We start from the raw sequence: 17496 nt of genomic DNA, 5'->3' as shown, positions 1-17496 counted from the left end.
GGGGAAACAGCAGGGGCTGGTGGCAAACCCCACCAATGCACAAGCCTGTGTGAAGAGAATGATGACAAGTTTCCATGGGCTGGTGTTGGCAGAGCAGCTCTAGGCCATGGTGCTGCCCAACTTAGGGGTGCCAACTTCCCAAGGACCACATCCCACCATCTGCTGGGCTCTTGGGAGAGTGAGAGGTGATCCCAAGTGTGCCCAGGAGCATCTCTGGTACCTGTGGTGACTGAGTTATGAGGAAGGAGCCAGAGCTGTGCTGGGGCAGAGAGGGCAGCTTGGCATCTCCTGCCTCCCCCAGCAGTGCTGTCAAACACAGAGCAGATCTGCTGGCAGCTGCCTGCCAAGCCAAGCCCTGATTCCCTCCTCCTGCCCATCCTGCAGCCCAAACCCAGAGACCACGGGGATGGATTAAAAGCAACATCTGCACCAGTGTGCTGTTTGCATGCAAAGCAGGAGAGTTCCTGCCAGCTCCAGCGTGTTACCTGGAACTCTCCCAGCCCTCCCTCCTCCCCTGGGATGTTTCCATTCCTGTGCATCCACGTTCTCCTGTGCCAGGCTGGCACAGTGCTAGCTGGGAGCCACAGGGGTAAACTGAGGCAGGCTGGAGCAAGAATGCAGAGTTAGTCTCACAGCCTCTCTCCATGGCAAAGCTGTCCGTGCTGTTTGGGCCCAGCCTGATGGCACACAGGGCTGGAGGCTCAGCCAGTGCTGCGGGAAAAGGGTGAAGACTGGAAGGGGAAAAGGGTGCAGGTTACAAAGGTGGAGCTGTGGGCTGTTTGCTCAGGTGCAGCCCATCCCTGGCTGCCTCAGGGTGGCAGATGGAGGTAGGAGCAGCCCCAGCCTGTGGGCTGTGAGCTCTCTCTGCCCTGGGAGAGCTGTGCAGGTAACCCCATGCTGCTGCCTGGGCTGGGGGTGAAACATCCTGGCCCTTCCCTGGCCTCCTTTTCCCGGGCACAGCTGCTAAACAAACGTGTCTGGAGGGAACCAGAGTGTCTGCAGTCAAGCAAGGGAAGAGCTCAGCTTGTTATTTAAAGGCCATTTTCTGGCTTTCATACTGCAGAGAATCTCATATAAACACAGAGCCTGGAAAGGGACAACCCCAAACACAGCAGTTGTTAAACCCTAATGGGTTTGGTGCTGAACTCCTGGTTCAGGCTGGCTGTTCCCATCCTGAGGCCAGATCCCAGCTCTGCAGCCAGCCCTGCTGCCATCAGCACTGTTCTGTGCAGGGAAAACACTGCAAGGTAATCAAATGCTGACCTCCAGTTATTAACCTCGTCCTTTTAATCACCTCCACTGAGTGCCTTAATTGCTGGGCAGGGATGGGAGGACCTGGCTGCTTCCACCTGAGATTCCCACACAGCCTGGCAGTCCCTCCCAGGGCACGCTGCTGCTGCTGCTGCTCTTCCTTTAACTCACACACATCCCCAAAAAGGTGGAAGCATTTCTCTCCCAAAATACAGCAATTTAGCAGCCAAATTTAAGGAACCAACTCTGTCAGTTTCTCTGAGTTAAAGAGGGGGTGCAGCCCCATGGTTTTGGGTGACCAAGGCCTTGTGTGCCTGTCCCTGTGCTTCCCAAAGGGAAGTGCTTTCTGCTGAGACAGGGCTGTGCCATCTGCCAGCCTTGGGGTGCCATGCACAGCCTCATTTCTAACGGGAATTAATTGGCAATTTGGGCCAAACTCGGTGCTTTTGGGCAATGGATTATGGATATTGCTGGGGGGCTGTGGAGAGAGGAGAGTGCAGCCCCAGGGGCAACTGCTGAGGATGCAAAGAGCTGCTGGCTCATCCTTCCAGCTGCCTGCCTCCCCCTATCCCTGCTTTTTTTTTTTTTTCAGCAAATTAAAAGTAAATGGCCTTCATCCACCTCCCTCCTCACACATGGGACTGTAAGACATCACCTGGCTCCATCTGGAGCCAGAGAAGTCCAGGATCTATCCCTTGATGGGTACCTTGAGGTGCTGCCAGTCATCCCAACAACTCTTGCATTCATGTTCAGGTGGGTTTAGGATGTGGGACTGGTTCAGGGCACCAAAAACATGGTAGGAAGTGCTCTGTCTAGAGGAGATGGGATGGAGTCAAGGAATGTTAGCCTGACACATGGCCCACATGATGATGAGGAGGAGAAACCCAGAATGGTTTAGAAGACACCTTAAATCTCATCTTGTTCTAACCTTCCACAGGCAGGGACACCTTCCAGTAGAGACCAAAGCCTCATCCAGCCTGGCCTTGGACACTTCCAGGGATGGGGCAGCCACAGCTACTCTGGACAACCAAGAAGTGATGGAATAGGCACAGCAGAAGCCAAAATAACTTCTCTAGCTGGGAATCCTCCTGGCAGCCCTGCCTGCCCAGGAGCACTGCTGGCCTTCATGCCTCTGCCCTCCCCATCCCCAGGCTGATGTCTGCCAGCTTTGCCTGGTGAGCCCAGAGGATGGCTTTGACTTTTCATTTCCTCTGGTGTGTTTATTTGCCTGATTTTTTTTCCCCTTTAGGACTGGGAGAGAGAGGAGAGGTGGGCAAAGGAAGACAGATGTGTGGAAAATAGAAGTCTAGGTGACAGATTGAGGGCTGCTATAACCACAATAGCCAGCCTGATGGATTGATAGATTAGACAGGGAATATAAATAGCAAGTATGGTTTATCTATCCCTGTTTTATTTTCCTCTTGTCCGTCTCTTTATCTCTCCTGGTGTTATTTTCCTCCCGCTTATCTCTTTATCTGCCCAGCCTGAGGATGGAGGAGAGGTGGGTGACAGGAGCAGGATGGATGAGTTCAGGTTTCCACTGCCTTTGCAGCATCCTAGCAGACAAGTTTTGCCAGCTGTGGAGGATTAGAAGGCGGCCTCAGACCTGCATGGATTCACTTCTCCCACCCCTCTCCTTTCCCTGCACCCTCCCCTCTGTCCACACGCCTCCCCTGGGGATCCCTGCGGTCACAGGGTCTGCTCCTTCCTCTCTCTGCCTCATCCTTGGCCAAGGAATGAGGGCAGGCACTGGAGCAGTGAGCTCTGCTTGTCTGGGTACCCGACATTCCCATCTGACAGCCGGGCAGCTCCACTGCTTGATATTCCAGTCAGGCACCCAGCACAGCAGCAGCACCGGGAAGGAGAGAGGGAGGGAGGGGAGCCACACAGCACAGGAAAAGCCAGGGCCAGGGATGACAGTAACTGTTCTGTTCTTTTCTTTTTTTTTTTTAATCTCAGTTGGTTTTGGTTGCTCTTTTGCTCAAAAAAGGCATTTTTTAAAAAATATATTAAACAGATACATTTTACTAAGATGTCTCTTGGCTGGAGCCACTGACAAGAAATGACACTCCCCAAATGAATAGGCTTAAAAAAACCTGTCCCAAACAAACCAAATAAATAAATACATAAATAAAACATTTTCTTTTTCTTTCTTTTGCATTAGGGTGGGGGTTTTTTTGTTGGTTTTTCTGCTTTGTAGGGAACCTTGGCCCAGAGGTCTCCGTGGGTGTCTGTGATGGCAGCATCCCCGGGCAGGTGCCAGGTCCTTCCAGGCAAGGGGTGAGACGGTGCCTTGGCACGGCAGCAGACACGAGGTGCTCGTGGAGAGGGCCCAGGGGAGACCTGCTGGGTCTGCAGGGCCTGTGCTGTGCACCCCCACCAGCACCGTGTGTGAGGCAACGGCTGCAGGATGGATGGTGGGGGATGCAAAGGCAAAGGTGCCAGTAGAAACCTCTTAAAAAGACTACAAAAGTTGGGGTGGCGAGGAGGCTGCCGCTGGGAGATCCTTATGGTGGGTTAAGCACCTGCTCTGGTAGGACCAGCAGCTGCCTCTGGCCAGGCCACACCCCCTGGGCCGCTGGCACACCTCCCTAGCCACCTCCGTGGTGGCCACAGGGGTATTGTCCCCGCGCTCGGAGCCAGTCTGCACTGCACGAGCCATCCCTCCTCCTCCTCCTCAGTCCCACTGGCATCCTCCATCCGCCCGAGCCCTGTGTCTCTTTGGCCAGTTGCTGGGTGTACCATGGAAGCACGCAGTTGGCACTAAGGTAAGGCCTTGATTTCAATTTTCAGAGTGGTTCTTTCTCTCTCCTCCCCAGGAAGTCTGTCCTGCCAGCCCCCCGGCGCCGAGGTGTGAGCGCTGCCAGCTGTGTTAGCTGCACAGCTTGCCTGTCTCCTGCTCCAGGGCGTTGGGCAGCTTGGCGTTGAAGGCTCTCAGGGAGGACTGGATCCTCGCCACCTCGTTGTTGGCCAGCTTGAGCCGGTGCCGGAGCAAGCAAGTGAAGAGGTCGAGGCGGATTTTGCCAGGGGGTGAGAGCCTGTTCACCCTGTCCCTGATCTCCAGCAGCTGGAGCATGGCTGAGTCCTGGGAGCCCTGGGTGTAGGGGTAGTCCAGCTGGAGGATCAGGTCACGGATAGCGTCCGGCTCGAAGGGCAGGCTGTAGCCAAAGACTTGCAAGCTGTTGATTTTCATGTAGCCCAGGTTCTTGGAGGGATCTGACATCTCCAAGGGCTCGTAGTAGATTGTCTCGTTGGAGCTGTCATCCAGAGACTTGATGCGGCTCCGCAGGTAGACGTGCACCGTTTCAAAGAAGGTCTTCCACTTGTTGCCCAAGGTGATCGTCCAGTTTTGGCACTGGGCAGAGGCATCTACGGTAGTCCTTTCCCAGTCTGGGAAGCTGCCCTCATTGACAGGCATGAACCAGCTCTCTGAGTGGCTTCCCCCAAAGGGGTTAACATAGATGGCCATGACGGGCTCCAGGGTGCTGTTCTTGGTGAGGCAGATCTGCAGAGACAGGGCCAGCATGACATGAACCAGCCCGGGCTTGTACTTGTTGCTCTTGAGGGTGAGGAGCATGCGCTTCCTCCAGGAGGGGTCGAACCAGCTGCCCAGGCGCATGTCGTTGCTGATGAAGATGGAGTGCACCTCGATGCGGCTGTCCCGCTTCTGCAGCAGGTACTTGAGCTCCAGGTCCTGCAGGTCTGTCTCCAGCCCCAGGTAGTGTTCCAGGGAGTCGGCCACCTCGGGGCGGCAGAAGCCCTGGGTGAGCGCGTAGCCGTGGTGGCAGCTCCCGCAGCGGGTGCTGTTGTCCTGGTCACAGCTGGCACAGGCTGGCCCCTCGCCCAAGGCACACGGTATGGAGCCCTGGCAGGAGGGCTGCTCCGAGGGACAGGTACAGCTGTGGCTTTCTTCCAGGAAGGTCCCAGGCACGGTGGTCTCGCTGCAGTACAGCAGCGACTGTGCGCGGCTCCACCAGTAAGGGAGGGACCTGGTGCACAGGAAACATAGAAGAGAGGCTTAGATGGCATCTTTTGGGATGTGACTGGCTTTCCCTAAGGATGGAACAGCTGCCCACCTCGTGTTTGTTTTCTGCTCTGCTGGTGGCCCCCCCATGAACCCATTTTTCACCTTCAGGTCTGCACCTGATCTCTCAGGGCCACATTCCAAGCTGGTACAGCCGCTCCTGCTGCCTGCTCACCCCCTCCTAGATGGGAGCTTCTCCACTTGCAGCCGCAGGGAGGTAGCCCCTGGCAGTGCCCTACCCCTGGGGCACGGGGCAGTGTCCCCAGCAAGGGCTGCCATGGCACCCTACCTCTCCTTGGGCAGCTTGAAGCGGGGCTGGCGGTGGCAGCGCTTGCTGAGGTTGAAGAGCCGCCGGATGAGCCGGTAGGTTTTCCTGGAGAGCAGCTTCAGGCTGGTGCCCAGCTGCTGGTAGCGATGCTGGACATCCAGATCCATGCTCCAGAAGTGGGAGATGGCTGTCCTGTTCAGGAAACGGTCTGTGGGGAGTCTTTTCACCAAGGCCTGAAATTCCTCTGTGGAGAGAAGGAGATGGCATCAGGGACTCTGGAGAGCAGGCTGTGAAGGTGGAGCTGAAAGCAACCTCCCTCCACCCGAGCTCTTCATGGTGAGAAGACCCAGCACCCAGCCTGGGCTGCTCACAAGGAGAAGGAGATGCTTGGTGGGGTCTGCCAGCCTCACCTGACTCCTCGAACTGGCTGTGGTGGCTCTCCCAGGCTCGCCCGAGCTGGGCCAGGCTGCTCTCCAGCGCCTGGATGTCGGCCTCGGGGCAGTTGCAGCGGGGGAAGGCGGGCTGGCACTGGCAGCGGCAGTCGCTGCGGCGGCACACCAGCTCCCCCGCCGAGCCGCAGGCGATGTAGCTGAGGGCCGCGGCCACGAACCTCTCCCGCAGGTAGGAGGGGAGCACCGTCTGCAGCCCTGGGGAGAGAGCAGCCCCGAGGGCATCAGGGCACGCACGGAGCCCCTCAACATCACCTGGGCGAGGAGGGCACCAGTCTCTCCCCCCTCGCCGGGCTCCCACCCTCGCATGATTATCATATCAATTTGCTGTGGAGCCGCTTGTCTGGGCTCTGCATCGATCTTGGCTCCTCTTGGCAGACAAGCAACAACCTCATCCTGCCCAGCTTTCATTATTTTCCTCCCCTCTCCTCCCCAGCCCTGAAATTAGAAGCAGCATCTCATGCCAGCATCCTCCCCTGCAACCCCTCGTGCGCCCACAAGCATCCCACGGCAGCACTTGTCCGCCCCCACATCCCCACGAGCCCAGTCCTACCTTGGAGCTGCACTTTGTTCTCAGGGCTCTGCACCAGGACAGAGCTCACTGAGTCCAGGTTGTCATAGTTGCTGCAGCCCAGTGGCCCTGTCCGTGTTTCTGTCACCTAAGGTGGGGACACGGTGGTGGTCAGGTACACAGGAGGGGACACAGGGTGCCCTACCCCGGTGAGAGCGCTGCAGATAATCCCTGACCCTCTGGCCAAGCCCCCCTCCTCATAGCAGGGCGATGGTCGGAGAGGAGAACTAATTATCTGCTAATTAGCTTGTTGACAGGCGGCAGCCCGCTGAAAAATGTGCCTTTATTAGCGTGCCCAATTTCCCATAAATAATGGGAAGGTGTTAACTTTCCCGGCTCTCTGCTCTCTGGGGGATGCTGTTTCAGGTCGGGCCAGCTGCGAGGGGCCCCTGGGCAGTCCCGGCGCTGCTGTGTCCCGGCGCTGGCCCCTCCTCACTCCCTCTCCTACCTTGATGGCAGCCGTGGCGATCTGGATGTGGTGCAGCCGGCGCAGGGTGCTCTCCCTGTCGATGAAGTAGGAGGCTGCCAGCTGGTGCAGGGTCTCCAGCGACACCCCCGAGCTGTTCCCAGCCCCCGCCGCGGGCTCTGCCCTCCGGCTCAGCTTGCGCTTGTCCACGAAAATGGTCAGGGACTCCTCTCCTGGGGGGACACGCGACACTTGTGGAAGGCTGCTGTGCTCCCTCCATTCCCTTTCCTGGCCATGCAGTGCTTCTTTCCCCACTCTCCCTCCCTGTGTGAGGGGCTGAGCAGCCCAGCACTCACCTCCCAGCGTGGCAGCCAGCAGGAAGTGTGTCCCATACTTCTTGATGAGGCTGTCGGTGATCTGCTGCGGGCTGGGCCGCCGCCCCAGCAGCCGGATGTTGCGGATGAATTCGGGGGCCAGGGGAAGTGGGAGGCTGAAGAAATCTTTCCTCTCCAAGGCCAAATTATTCACCTTCCAACGGGCAAACTCTCTGCGGGAGGAGAGCAGCAGTGGGGAAAGGGTGTGAAGGGGGTCTGGCCATGGCACATGCATGCTCTCCTTCCTTATGTCCCTGATTTCCGTTCAGGACAGGTGGAAAACTCGGTTAGAATCGTCCCGACCTCCCCATTGGAAGTGAAAGACCTGCTGCCAGCTATGGATCCAACAGGACTAAAGCACCGTCCCTCCCTAAGCCATTGATGGTGATAAAGAGCTACAAGCAGCGGAGATGCCGGCTATTGATTAACCCAGCACCTCCGGAAGGCATTCATCACAGCCCAGGGCAGGGCTGGAGCCTTTTCCAGCCCTTTGGGCTGCTTGCAGCTCATCCCTCCTCCAGCCTACAGATCCAAGTGAAAATCCAGCATCTGGGGGTATCAGGGTTTCAAACATCAGCAGCATTTTGTGGGAAGCTGGAGGTGTTGGGATGTGGTAGGTCCCCTCAGAGCCCCAGATGCTGTCAATGTGCCACCCAGCCTGTCACTGCCCCCAAAACCTCACGGCCTCATAAACAACCAGCAGCAAATTTCAGCTTAATCTTTGGCATTTGGCTCTAATTAAAACCAGGCAGTGTCTCTCAGACAGTTTCACCAGGGCTGGCTGGGAAAACAGGGAGAGGGAGGGAGAAGGAGGGAGCAGTGGATGGGTGCAAAGCAGCAGCTGCTGGGCTTGGCAGATGACAGGCTGCCTCCCACCATGACTTTTGGGCCCAGAAGATGGGATGCAGGGGCCAGTAGCAGAGCTGAGGATGAGGCAGGGGGGATGCTGCCTCTCCCCTTGCACACACACACTCCCTCGGGGCTGGGGTGCCAATTTCCCCCCTTCCATCCCAGAGGCAAACAAGCCCCAAAGGCTGAGAGCAGGTTCTCTGCCTCTGGGGAGGTGTGAGCCAGCTGCTGTCCCTCTGGCTGCTCCTTCCTGTCCCACCACCGTCACCAGCAGCATCCCTGGAGGACACAGCTCCCTCGGCATGGCAGCATCAGCACACAGGAAAGAGGAGAGGGGCTCCCTGGGGCTGCTGGGCTGCATAACAAGGCTGCAATCCCTGCACCCACGTCAGCATTCCCAAAGGGCAGTGGTCAGGCTTTGCTTCACTGCTGGAAGCCCCCAGGGCTCAGCACCGGTGGGAAGTGGAAGGGAAAGGGCTCATTAGGCAGAGGTGACAGCCCCAATTAGGTCCAGGAGGTGGTGGAGTGGAGTGGGTTCCCCACAGAGGCTGTCACGGGGTGGCCCTTTGCTGTGCTGAGTGCACCCCACTGCTGCCAAACCTGGTTCTCTGCTGGCAAGAAACCCCCTCCAGCCTCAGCCCCCATGCATATAGCATGCCATAGCAGTCCAGGGGCTGATGGCACTGGGGACATGCCAGGGGGTCAGTCAGGGTGGCTTTTCTCGAGCCCCAGCAGCATCCCAGCCCCAGAGGACTGCCCATCAAGGCAGGTTCAGTAATTTGGCACAGAGACATCTTTGTGCACAGAAAAAGGACAAAAGAACATCTTTGTCCAAAGGGCCTGGAAGGTGAACACCACGTGCACATTGCCCCTTCTGCTGTCCCAGCCTCCATCTCAGGGCAGGAGATTGGCAGGTGGGGGATGTCCAAAGGGACTGGAGCACATGAGACCCATCCAGCCCAGTGGGCTCTGTGCCTCCTGCCATAAGGGCTGATCCCACCTCAACCTGTGCACGAAACCCCTTCCATCTTAGGGCAAATCCTGCCTGGTGCCAGGACCCAGGACATCCCTCTGGCTGTCCTGAGCAGCCCAGACCCCTGCCAGGGGTCTCAGAGACCCTGGCACAGAGCCCAAGATTCCTGTGGTTTTGATCATGACCTGTGGAGCAAGTTACCAACGTTAAATGAAGATCTGCAAGACACAACAAATTAAGTAGAATGATAGTGAATTTATCACAAGGTGAAAAAGTAGATTTTGGGGTTTCTAGAATGGAGGTTCGGGGGCAAGATGGAGGGATCTGGGCATGTCCTGCCTTTCTCCTTCTTCTTCTTGGCCTCCATCTTCTGCTGTGATGCTGGCACTTTTAGATTGGTTTAGAGTAGAAGCTCACTGTCTAACATAGGTGATAGGTATTGGAAAGTAATTGTAAATATTGTATACATAGTTTTTAGTATAAAGACATCACACTGCCCCAGGGGCAGGCAGAGTGCCTGGAACTGTCCTGCTGAGCAGACCTCAACAGGACAGGAGAAAGACTTTTATAGATAAGATACAATAAACAACCTTGAGACCGAGAACTGAAGAGCCCTGACTCCTTCTTCAAGCACTGGGCTGGGAAAAGAGACTTTCTAACTTCTCTCGGGGTCACTCTGCCCAGCAGAGATCCCGACAGCCTGGAGCCCAGTCTGGCCTCACCATGAGCATCCTGGAGGGGAGGCTGCTATTACATTCCCTGGAAAAGCAGCATCTCGCACCCACCCAATGGACAGCCTCCTCCCACTCATGGGGCTCTGCTCACGTGGATTAGAGAGGATCTGCCTCTACTCTGCCATGCCCCCACGTCCCCCCAGCCCCTCAAGCCTCTCACCTGTAGATCCTGTACCTGGTGGTGAAACCCTGCCGGTAGCGCTCCATGAAGTCCACGTACTCCTGGGCTCGGTAGAAGGGTCCCCGGTCGGTGAGGAGCCAGTCGAGAGGCGGCCGGGCCGAGGGAGAGGAGGATGAGGAGGAAGAGGAGGGCGTGGCGGGGGCTGCATGGCCCTGGGGCACGGCGCTGCAGCGGCAGCAGGCGCTCAGGGCCAGCAGGGCCAGCGGCCAGGGCAGCATGGGCGGGGGCCCGTCAGCACGGGGCAGGTCCTGCCGCCCCATCCTGCTGCTGCCCGGCCGCCTTCTTCATTCTCTCACCCCGCGGCAACCCTCCGGGACAGCCCCGCCCTGCAACGACAAGGGGGGAAGCCCGTGAGGATCGGATGGAAACCGGGAGCAAGCTCTGGAATGCTGGCTGGGATGCTGCTGACAGAGGGAAAGCTGCGCTCCAGGGAGAGCCTGGTCGTGCCACAGGAAAAAACAGTTTATGGGGCTGGAAGTGCTGGAGTTAAATGAAATCCTGGCTGATGGCTGTTTGAGGAATTTCTGGCTCTTCTTTTTTTTTATGTTTTTCTCTGCTGGACATCAGCCTGGCAAGCTGAACTTGCTGCTGTGGGCTGCCCTGCACCCTGCATTGTGGGGACAAATGTCATGAGCATGCAGCTCATTTCAGGTGGGGCTAAAAATGATAACCATGGGGAACTGGGAAAATGAGCTTCTCCAGGTATGGACTGGATCATGTCTGGTTGATGTTAGACTTGTCTTTGTGTCCTTCTAGTGTCTGGATGGATGGATGGATGGATGGATGGATGGATGGATGGATGGATGGATGGACGGATGGATGCATGGATGCCCACTCCAAGGCTGCCTAGGCTGATGGAAGTAGTGTTTTGAGTGCAAAGTAAAGATGGAGCTTTTCTGGCAGCAGCAGCCACAGGGACAGAGCTTGAATTTGCCAGCAAAGGTGGGAGATGGGGATCTGCAAGGCCTGGCCAAGGCCAGGTGTGCTGTGAGGCAACAACAGCTGTTTGCCTCAGAACAGGGACCCCTTGCTGCAGTCCTGCCAGGGAAGATGGTTTTTGTTCCAGGAAGGCGCCTGGAGCCCAAATGCCCATCCCTGCTGAGCTCACACCAACCCTGCCTTCTCCCAAACAGGGCTTTGCTGGATGAATCATCATGCTTGAACATGTAATAATATGTTTTTTCAATTTTTTTCTCCCTCTCTTCTATTTTTAAACCCTTAAGGGTGCCCTTTGATTACACTTTCTCAGCTTCTCGCCCTCGAGGCTGGGGCCCTGTGAATTTTAAACAAAAGCTGAGACTTTCACATCACCAGGCTGGGATGCCAGGGCAGTGGGGTGGGCAGGAGCAGCAGGCAGGGCTTCTGTTCCCCCACACTCTTTTTTCACATGTCACCCCGGTTTTTCCCAGCCTGGCAGGCAGCCACATGACAGCCCAGTCACTGCCTCCTGCCCTTGGCACATGGGGCAGGATGTGCCCAAATCCTGGCCCAAACCTGTCCCATGCTGGGCTGGGGGGCAGGCAATGCCAGGCTGGTTTCCTCACTCTGTGCCTCAAGGAGGGGGCATCTGTCACCCCCAAAACGTGGCAGGACCCCATGCCAGAGGCTCACAGAGCTGCCACGTGTGGGTGGTGGCTGAGCCAAGGCATTTGGCTGCCCCCTAATCCTCCCTGCCTGCAAGCAAAGCTGGGCTGAGGGCAAGCAGGCAGATGGGATGCAGAGTCTGCCTGAAGCAGACCTGCAGCTTGCTCCCCTCCCCAGGAATATCTGCTGGTACAATTAAAAATTGATGTGGCCTGGGGACCAAAGGGATCCTCAAAGCCCAAGATTAACCCCCCAGCTCCACACTGCCTGCAGCCATGGGTCCTGCTGCTGTGTCCAGGAGAGAATGGTGGGAGCCAGGGTCTGGCAATAAACCTCATGGATGGTTTAGATACTGACCACAGGCTGAACCCTGAGCGATTTGACCCCTTTCCCACACAGCAAGGAGGAAAGCAACACTCTGGATCTCAGCTGAGAAGCTGAGGGAGGGTAAAGCCTCCTTGAACAGCATCTTTCTAAACCCTGCCCATGGAAACACACTGCTGGTAGCATTAAATATGGCTGTGACAGCAAAACACCTTGTTTAAATATCTGGTGCACTGGGACTCTGCCTGTTGCCTCACTAACAGGCTTGGCACACCCCATCTCCTGGTCTCCCATCATCATCCATGGGTTTTAAGTGGCTCCTGACCCAGCTCCAGCTGAGGTGGGGCTGGGCAGGGGCTGCTCCCTGGCTGTGTCCCTCTCCCCCCTCCCTCCACACGGGTCTGTAACAGCCTGGGTCTCACAGGGGATGTTAAAGAGGATTTTAGGTGGTTAAAGGAGGTGCTTTTCCACAAGTGCCATGGGACATTGGCCTCATCCATCACCACAGACTGGTTTTGCACCAGTCACTTCACCACCTCCCTGAGGCTTTCCTGGTGTAAATCAGAAGGACACAGGAGTATTCCCCCTTTGATTCAAAGACATGGGGTTGTTTTTTTGGGGTGGGACACACCAGGCAGAGCAATGTCTTTTCCATCAAACCATCCTAGATGTTAAATGCTTCCCAACAGCACTAACCAGCCCCTTGCCATTACCACCCTGGGGGGCATCTCCATGTGCCTTCACCAAGAGGGGTTTCCCATGCTGTCCTTCCCCTCCAAATCCCCTCTCCCACCACAGCACTGGCAGCAAACATCTGGCTCACGATCATGAGGATGGATATTGTAGGTAGACCCACTTTGGGCCACCTTTTCCCTTCAGCTGTGGTCCCTAGACCAGCTCTGCACCATCTCAGCCTGCTCTGCTGCCTTCCCTGGGGAGCTCATTCCGAGATGCCAGGCTGAGTATGCCATGTTTCCCTGTGGCTACTTCATGTTTTACTACAGAGCAATAAAAATAGGATTTGATATTTCCAGCACTGGGCCGGGGCAAACTGGTACAAAACCAGTGAAGAATCCCTCCTGGTATGAAGCAAAGTTTCCAGCCTTGCTGGGTGAGCTTTTATTCACACTTGCCTCCTATTTACACCGTGTGTGGCGGCACCTCCGAGGGAGGCTCCTGCTTGGGGACAGTGATGACGCACGGCAGCATCCTTGCCAATGGGAGCTGGAGTCCCAAGTCAGGCAGGAACGGGCAAGGAAAGCCTGTGTGGGGGCTGCACGGAGCTCTGCAGCAGCTCATCCCCACGGAGCAGCTTCCCTGCACCACTGTCAGCTGGGGTAATTTATTTCCTCCTATCGATCAGGAGTTATAGAAAATAAATACGTGCAGATATTGCCATAGCTCTGCATAGTCCTCAGTCCCTACAGCTGGGGGGAACTGGCTCTGGTTTGAGGGGAAGGGGGGCTGCACTGCTGCACTGCGGGGTTGGGGCAATGCTTTTCAGGGTGCACCTGCACATGCTCACACCAGGATCCTCCTGGCATGCTGGGGAAGGTAAAGCTCTTTAGAAACAAGTAACCCCCTTGACCTTACTACTAGAGCTGGAAATAACTTTCTAATCACTTTTCCTCGATCCAAAAAAATGAAGATTTGATGAGAAGCATCTGACAACTCTTTTTTTTTCTTCTTCCTTTCGATTTAGGGTTTTGCATCACAAAAGTTGGAAAACTTCCAGCTTGTTATTTTTTTTCTCCTCTTCCCTCTTCTATAAAAACCCTGAAGCAAGAAAGAAGAGTACCAAAGTAAAATATTATTGGCAAATTTTCCTAGAATCACAACCTCTTTCAGGGCCAAGTCATCCTGAGCTTCTTGCAGCCCACTGTGTCCCATTGCCTGCAGCAGAACACTCTGGTGCTCCTCCAGTGATGGCTGATGCATGGCCCACACTGTCACTTGTCATGAGCTACATCTTAAATGGAGCTCGTGGCAATTTCTAGAGACACACTCCCCACCCTGGGGATGGCAGTGGGGTCACTTCTGCAGTGGTGTCCTCATCCAAAATGGCTTGAGAGGCTGAAGGAGGGATGGGGGTGCTCAGGTGAGCTGCAAAAGCCGCCTTCTGCTGCCCTTGGAGCTGACAGCCACAGCAGCAACACCCTCAGCACAACATCAGAGTTATGCCGAGGTCCCGCTCGCCTCCATGCCTCTCCAGAGCCAGCTCCACCACTCATCAGGCTGAGCTCGATAATTAAGACATTAGCTAATTGTTAGGGACATTAACATTGATTTGTGCCCTTTCACGCTGCAGGAGCAGATCTGGAGATACAGCAACTGGGAAGCACGCACTGGGGAGAGGGGCAGTGGTATTTGCCAGGTACTGTTGGGAAGCGCAGGAAGGTTCCAGATGGACCCTGGAACCACCTCTGTGCACGCTGAGCTGAAGCCCAGAGCCAAAGCAAACCCCAGTGTCCATGGTAGGTACACAGCACCATCGGTGGCAGGGCTGTGGGATGTGCCCAGTCACAGGGAATGGTCCCTGGGGCACAGTGGGAGCCAAGGTGCATCTGTGCAGGAGCGATGGGGAAGGGTCTGCAGCTCCCTGGGGACGCCTTTCAGTGGGAACGAACATCAAACCCAGTGACTGAGTCACCTTCTCATTAAACATGGAAAAGCTTTATCAAATTAAGGCCACTTAAAAGAGCCTGGGCAAAGGCTAAGTGCAGTTTAGCGTCTGAAGTGGATTGACTCAGCTGAGCCGTGTCTATCTGTGAATGCACGCAGGCGCCCAGGCCCCCTCTCGCTCTTGCACACCTCATGACAGAGAATCCCAAAGGGCTCAATTTTAGCAGGATGCTCCCATTGCTCCGGGGCCACCAGTCTCACCTGGGGCTTCGTGGAACCCGTCTCCCCTACAGCCAGCCCTGCCTACACTGTCTCCTCTGCCCCAGCTCGGTTGTGGCTTGAGAGGAGCTGCAGCACCGGGCTGGTATCCGCACGCTGCCAAGGAAGCTCCAGGGCCCCACTGATCAGCCGGGGTAATTAAGAGAGCGAAGCAGGCACCGCCGGAGCGACAGCAGCGCCGTAATCGCTGCAAAGAGGGCACGGCGGGGTGCTGGCAGCCGGCCCCGGCCACACGGCTCCGGGCGTGGGGACAGACAGACACCTCGGAGCCGCGGGGCTGAGTGAGGATCGCAGCCGCGGCTGGGAGCAGGTTCTCCTGCTGCCACCCTCTGTAGCCCGTTCAGTCACTACAGCCGAGGGACCCCGAGTCACTGCCCTCCTCCCCCTCTCAGCTCATGAGACCGGTTAGAAAACCTGTAGGACTCAGCGACTTGGGTTCCTTTTATTAGCTTTTCTTCACATCCTCAAGAGCGAGACACTCGAAGATGAGAGTAAAGGAAAATAGCAGAAAATCCCAGGACTCAGGGAGCCGAGGATTTGCATAAGACATCAAATGAGTTGAAGCCTGGGCCGCTGTCAGGGGAGATGGCAGCTGCGTGCAGAGTCGCACCAGTGCCATGTGTTCTGCCCTCTGGCTTTGCACACCCGAGACTTTCACACCTACAGGCAAAAAGCCTCTTAAATAAAGCAAATAAATGTGCAAAATAGAATTTCCCCCACAGCACAGTGATGGCAGCAGCAGCTCCGGCTTCCCCACCTTGCGCTTGGCTCTCAGACCAAAGAATCCCTGCAGATGGATCTTTGGGACTAGGGAAGAGCAGCCCTATACACGAGGGGATGGGGGAAAAGAGCAACCCTGTGCACAAGAAGCCAGGGAAAGGGAGCAGCCCTGCAGCCTCCTCCCCAGGGAGGATGGCTCCTTCCTCCTAACAAATCCTGCATGCCCAGTACCATCCTCATGCAGGAGGCAGTCCGAGGAGAGGAACACTGCTTCCCTTCCCTGCCTTCACACGAGTGACAAGTGTCACGGACGGACAGTGATGCACAAGTGTAGCTCAACGTTAGCAGCGCAGGATAAATAAGGTAGGTCTGGTGGGTGGCTGGTGTTGGGCAGAGAGGGAACGCTCTTCTGGGGTGTCAGAGCGGGGCCACCCCCGCGGAGACCCAGCTCTCCAAACTGTCACTGCACGGCCACCACAGACAGCTCCGCTTCGGAAAAAGTGCAGGGGCCTCCGAAGCTGGCAGGGACCCTCCTGGCTGCTGACAGAGAGGGGACACTGACATCTGCCGGCGGGTCCCACCCAGCCCCGAGCGCCCGGGCTCGGAGCGCCCGGGACCGCGGCGGGGACACTCCGGGAGCCGCCACCGCCGCCCCAGGGCAGCCACACGCGGGTCCCTGGGGAGGGACAGGGCAGCGCTGCGCCCGGAGCTGATGCGATCCAGCGCTTTAAAGACACCGAGTTTTGTTTCTTACTGGAAAGATGAGTGTTTAGGGAAAGGAGCCTGGCAGCGGGGAGCCCCGGGTACCGGAGCTGTGCGGGATAGGCGAGCAAACATCTCCCGACGGGTCACGCACCCACTGCTCGAACCGATGCTCCGGGTGGCGGAGCGGGGCCCTGCGGTGCGGGGAACGGGCGATCCCCTCACGGAACTGATCTCCCCACAGGCTATTGATGATCGGGGCCCATCGGAGAAATGCGCGTTTTAACATTTGCGGGGGCATCTCCCCGGTCGCTGCGGGCACGGGGTGTCTCACACGGGCATTTCACACCGAGCAGCGCACTCAGCACACGGCAGCAGGTCCCAGCATCCCGGGCATCCCGCTTGTCCCGGCAGCCCGCCGGCAGCCGCCCCTCACCTGCGGGGCCGGTGGCAGCCGCCCCTCACCTGCGGGGCCCCGCGCCGGGGCGGCTCAGCCGGGCAGGACTCGGTGCCTTCCCCGACACCCAAGCTCGCCGGGGAGGCTGCGAAGCGAGCCCGGAGCGGGGACACAACTTGACCAAGGTCACCGAGCGAGCCGCCGTCGGTACCCGGGATCTCCGCCCTTGCGGGGCCGCCGCTCGGCCCGCAGCGCTCCCTCCCCACCTCACCACCGGCGGGACCCCCCCGCCGCCTCAAACCCCGTCCCCCAACTCCTCCTCGCGACCCGGCGGACTCACCCCAGGCTCCAAATCAGCGCCGGCGGGGCACCGGCCGCCTCTCCTTGGCGTCCCGCTCCGATCGGCTCCGGCTCAGCGGCCCCGGGCGCTGCCCCGCCGCCGCCTCCGGGCCGCGCCATGTGCGGGCGGCCGGGCGGCGCCCCGGCGGCGCCGTCACCATCCCGGGCTCCCTCAGCCGCGACCGCCGGGTCCGCGCGCTCCGCGAGGCCGCCGCGCCGCGCCGATAATATATGCAGCGCCCGCAGCCAATCACAGGCGCCGGCGGCGGCCCCGCGCGTCCCCATTGGGCGAGCGGGGCGGGGCGTGGTGCGGGGGTCCCGCTCCCGCCTCCCGACCCGGGGTGAGCGAGCCCCGGGATGTGCGGGATCGGGAATGGGAGGGAGCCCGGAGAGCCCCCCGGGATGTGCGGGATCGGGAATGGGAGAGAGCCCGGAGAGCACCCCGGGAT

General features: G+C 57.7%; 1 protein-coding gene across 1 annotated transcript; it reads right to left on the bottom strand.

Annotated features, from left to right (window-relative positions):
* Positions 1–3209: 3209 nt before the first annotated feature.
* BRINP2 (BMP/retinoic acid inducible neural specific 2) lies at positions 3210–17095 on the bottom strand. The gene is made up of 8 exons (XM_030953362.1): positions 17049–17095; positions 10060–10406; positions 7326–7516; positions 7012–7202; positions 6546–6651; positions 5954–6190; positions 5565–5787; positions 3210–5240 (listed from the first exon to the last, which is right to left on the bottom strand). The coding sequence occupies exons 2-8, from the start codon at positions 10338–10340 to the stop codon at positions 4124–4126; spliced, it is 2346 nt and encodes a 781-aa protein (XP_030809222.1). The 5' UTR covers positions 10341–10406; positions 17049–17095; the 3' UTR covers positions 3210–4123.
* Between the last annotated feature and the right edge of the window lie 401 nt (positions 17096–17496).

This window comes from Camarhynchus parvulus, chromosome 8 (genome assembly GCF_901933205.1).
Source record: "Camarhynchus parvulus chromosome 8, STF_HiC, whole genome shotgun sequence".
In the NCBI taxonomy this organism is placed as follows: Eukaryota; Metazoa; Chordata; class Aves; order Passeriformes; family Thraupidae; genus Camarhynchus; species Camarhynchus parvulus.
The sequence above is the reverse complement of the archived record's forward strand: the minus strand, read 5'-3'. Positions and strand labels throughout refer to the sequence as shown.